At 44.8% G+C, this 4,268-nt stretch overlaps 1 protein-coding gene across 1 annotated transcript in view; it reads right to left on the reverse strand.

Annotated features, from left to right (window-relative positions):
* Positions 1-356, reverse strand: part of LOC109834113 (nipped-B-like protein) — a 37,168-nt gene extending 36,812 nt beyond the window's left edge. Inside the window, exon 1 of the mRNA XM_020402029.1 lies at positions 1-356. This exon is cut by the window's left edge and continues 85 nt beyond it. Within this exon, the coding sequence (XP_020257618.1) occupies positions 1-97 (97 nt within the window). The 5' untranslated portion in view covers positions 98-356.

Raw genomic sequence — 4,268 nt, forward strand, 5'->3', positions numbered from 1 at the left:
GTAGCAGAGGGAGAGAGAGCGCGGGAGCGATCTCGGAGTGAACAGTGTTGGATAGCCTGCAGGCCTTCTCGTATCCGATGCCTTGATGGAACTCCATAGATCATCAATGGCGAACTAGGGCGGGATCGGGAGGAATTAGGGTTTTGAGGAGTAAAAATGGAAACCCTAGATTTGGGGAAGAGAGATGGGGATTTGGCGCGGAAAAGGTAAGAGTATTCGCTGACTGGGGAGCCTCCGCCGGGGTGGATTTTATTGGACGGGGAGCGGGCGACGGTCGTTGGTTTTGACCATTTTGCCCCTCGCGGGTTTGGCGAATTACGATCGAAGTCTGGGATGGATTCTGGCGGAAGCCTCGTCCCGACCCCCGCTATCCTTTTGGGGTTAATGAAGTGTTTTTTGAACTGACTGAAATACCCCCTGATGGGCGCCGTTGAGAGCTTTGCATAAAGGCTCCTATAAACCTCACAGTTTTGCACGTAACTCCCATGTTCAGATGTTCTCAACTAATGTATGGGTTAAAACCACTGAGTTGCCATTGCAACCAAACGCTAATTTCACAGACGCGCCCCCTGATCTTTGGGGGTGTTGTACATAACATTCTTGAACTTTGATTATCTCACATAAGCACCTGAGCTTTGGGGCATCTCATAAACCCACCTCGAAATGATCCTACAATTGGAATTGTGTATGAGAAAACATTGATTGGATGACCCCAAAGATCAGAGCGATCTATAAAGTTACATAGCAATCTACAAAGAAATAAAGCATCTCATAAACCCACCTCGAAATGATCCTACAATTGGAATTGTGTATGAGAAAATATTGATTGGATGACCCTAAAGATCAGAGCGATCTATAAAGTTACATAGCAATCTACAAAGAAATAAAGCAATCAAGAATGATTAGTAATTGTACAAATCAGAGGAAGCATAAACATAAGAAATTTTATTTTGTGAATTTTTATGCATTGACAAGGGGTGGGGTGGAGGGTGGGGCAATGGGGGGGGGGGGTTGACAAAATTTGTTAAAAACACCCATTTTAAAAAATTATATAGCAAAATCGACCCTTTCTGGAAAAAAAATGAGCAAAATCAACCTTGTCAGATGAAAAGGGTCGGTTTTGCTGCTGAGAATTTTTTCGAAATGCACAGGACTACTAGTCCTGTACATTTCCTTTTCTTTTCATTTCACGTGGACCGCCTCCTCCCCTCCCTCATTCCATCGGCTATCTTCGCCCCCTCGCTCTGCTCCCACCACCTTTCTCACCGTCTCCCTACTACTCCCGAACGTACTTCTTCCTTCTGTCGCATCATCCTCCCTCGTCACGGCCCTCAGTCCGCTCCCTCAGAGCCCACCCCCTCTTAGTCGTCGTCCCGTTCCCCGCTCCTCGTCATATCCCGCCACACATCCCTTTCGTATGCTCCTGAAATTCATCAGCGCCCCTTGATCAAGATCCTCCACAGGCAATCAAGCTTCATCGACCAAAATCCAACTTTGATCGACCATCGAAATGCCTAGGATGCAGACATTTGATCCCTGCCGCCAAAGATGGAGTCCTTCTGAAGCCCCATGCTCACCTCGCAATTTTGCTGATGTCGTTGCTGCTGCGACCTGTGCGACCCCTTCTCTCCTCTTCAGCAACCTTCGTCATCGCCTACTATGTGCATTTGGGGGGAGAGGGAGGGGGGCTTAATTGGGTCTTCGATGGTGGTGGGGTTTTGATGATTGGTCGAAGGGGAGGGAGACGGGGGTTGGGGAGTCGAGAGGGAAGGAGTAACAGTCGAGGAGGGGAAAATAGCCTGAGGGATGGGGGGTGGGAGGTGTCACGCCCCGCTTCCCAAAATACCCGGGAATCAGAACGTGAACAAGCCCGTGACGTATTAGATTGAGAAGAAATATACACTATCATTTTTTCCTTTTCTTTTTCTTCTCAATCCTATACGCTAAGCGTCTAGAAATAAGTACAATGCGAAGTCACAGGTCCCCGATCACAATCAGTAAGAATATAATAGACAACTCAGAATAAAGAAATATCATATCACAAATGAGATAACATCCGAGATATAAAAATACGGGTCAAACATGCCCTTATACAAACTATCTGAATGAAATACTGGAGAATATAAATATACACTGAACAAAAGGAAATGAAAGTACTACAAAACAAACTGAAAGGAATGACTAAGCTTCGGCTTCTTCTTCTGCTACGTCTGCAAGGCACTCCTGCTGAGAATCCTCTGGCTCCTGGCGATCTCCCAACTGAACCTGTTCTTCATCTAAGTCCGACGTACACCAGAAAAACAGTTGTACGTCAGGGTGCATGGCACACGGCAAGATCCCAAAAGGAAGAATAGAACGGTCGTGCGACCAATGCAATAATGGTAATAACAATGGAAACATATAACTGAAATACTAATAATCTAAATATAATTTACTACTAGAATAGAATAATCATAATAAATCCAAGGAAATCAACCAAGTAACAAGTCGATCATGCAGCTAGCGATCAGAATAATCATCCAAGTACAGGGTCATACACTAGCTAGAATTAATACTTAAAGATCTACAACTCGAGACGTAGTACGTCGAACGAAATAATCCAAACAAGGAAACCCTCATATATATACCATATGTCTTAAATTGTAGATAATTAAATATTAATCCCGATCTATGTATAAAAAGATAATACCACTGATCTGTATCTCACAAAAAGTCATACCTAGCCTAGAAACGAGGTCAAGTAACTAGCCATCGTATAACAGGTCACTGGTCACATCTCACACAGAGTCAACGCTCCTATCATCGGATAATTGGCTGTTCATAAATCCCCTACGCGCATCCAATCCCGCGAAATAGGCGGCTAGAGGACTACACGCAATCCGATCTCGGCCCGGTCCGGACTCAGGCAAAGCTCAGGTGACGAAACAGGTCATGGATCCAAGTGGCGAAACAGGTCACTTGGTCCATCAAACCAACCCCAGGACGAAACAGGTCTCTGGTGCGGCCTGGAAGATACTTCCCCATCCCAACTTCTCTCGTTTTCTAAGTCAAACATAATTTACACTGGAACTCGGTTTCACCACTTAAACTCAGTCAACAAACTCACACATGTCACTAAGTCTGTTCATGACGCACAAGGTCACTAAGTCATGAACTACTAAGGTTCTCAACACATCAAATAATAACAAAACAACTGATCATGTATAATAATATCCTGAAATCAGGTAATCGAAATTAAGAGTCATAAATTTATAAACAACCAACTATGTAATTTAGAAAAATAATCTTTTTCCAAAATAATTTATTTTAAGTTATTGTAATCTTCCTAAAATAATTTCCTTCACAAAATAATTTATTTTAAATCATCATAAATATCAAAATATAATTCTTTTGACGAAAATAACTTAACAACTCAAAATGACCCCTTTTCCAAAATAAATACTTTAAAATTATCTATTCTAATAATTATTCAAAACCAACCCATTTTTTTATCCTTTTCTCATCATAATAATTCTAAAAAAATAATCTTTAAATATATTCTTTCTTTTATAAACATCTCAAATAACCACTTTTACACAAAATACTTATTTCTTTAAATTACTGATCTAACATCATTATCAATATGATCATCAACAAGCCACGCAGATAATAATAATTCACAATCTAATCTATGCAACTAATTAACGATAGATATAAATAGGAAATGACGAACCAAGAGGAGCGGGATCTTGCCTCGGTGTATTCGTCGAACGTGTCGACGTCGACGTGCGAGATCAGATCCGACGTGGGGGTACGGCGTCGGGAAGGGCTCCGGCGAGGCTGCGGTGATGGGCAGCGACGAACGTGGCAGCGGCGTCGGCTGGTCGGGAGTTCGAAGGAGGTGGACTGGAGCGAGAGAGCGGATCTGAGATGGGCTGGGCGAGGCCGGCTGGTCGGCGGCTGTTTGTTGTGGGAGGCGGTTGAAGGCGCTGTGAGAGGCGACGGCGGGCGGTGCAGATGTGGACTGAAGGTTCTGAGATCGCGACGTGCATGGTCGACGGTTGCAAGCGATACGAACGAGAGGTGGGTGAGGGTTGGAAGGGCGAGCGCGGTACAGGGGGTCTGGATGATGCTCAAGAGGCGGAGGCTCGACCGAAAGGCTGAAAGGCGGCTGGACGGCGAAGGGGTAGAGGCCGGAACGTGGTGGATTGAGGCGAAGGCGCGATCGGAGAGGGTGGCAGCGTTCTGCGCTGCTGTGACGGCTGGCGGAGGGGGGGGTCGGTGATCGG

Source organism: Asparagus officinalis, chromosome 3 (genome assembly GCF_001876935.1).
Source record: "Asparagus officinalis chromosome 3, Aspof.V1, whole genome shotgun sequence".
Lineage (NCBI taxonomy): Eukaryota > Viridiplantae > Streptophyta > Magnoliopsida > Asparagales > Asparagaceae > Asparagus > Asparagus officinalis.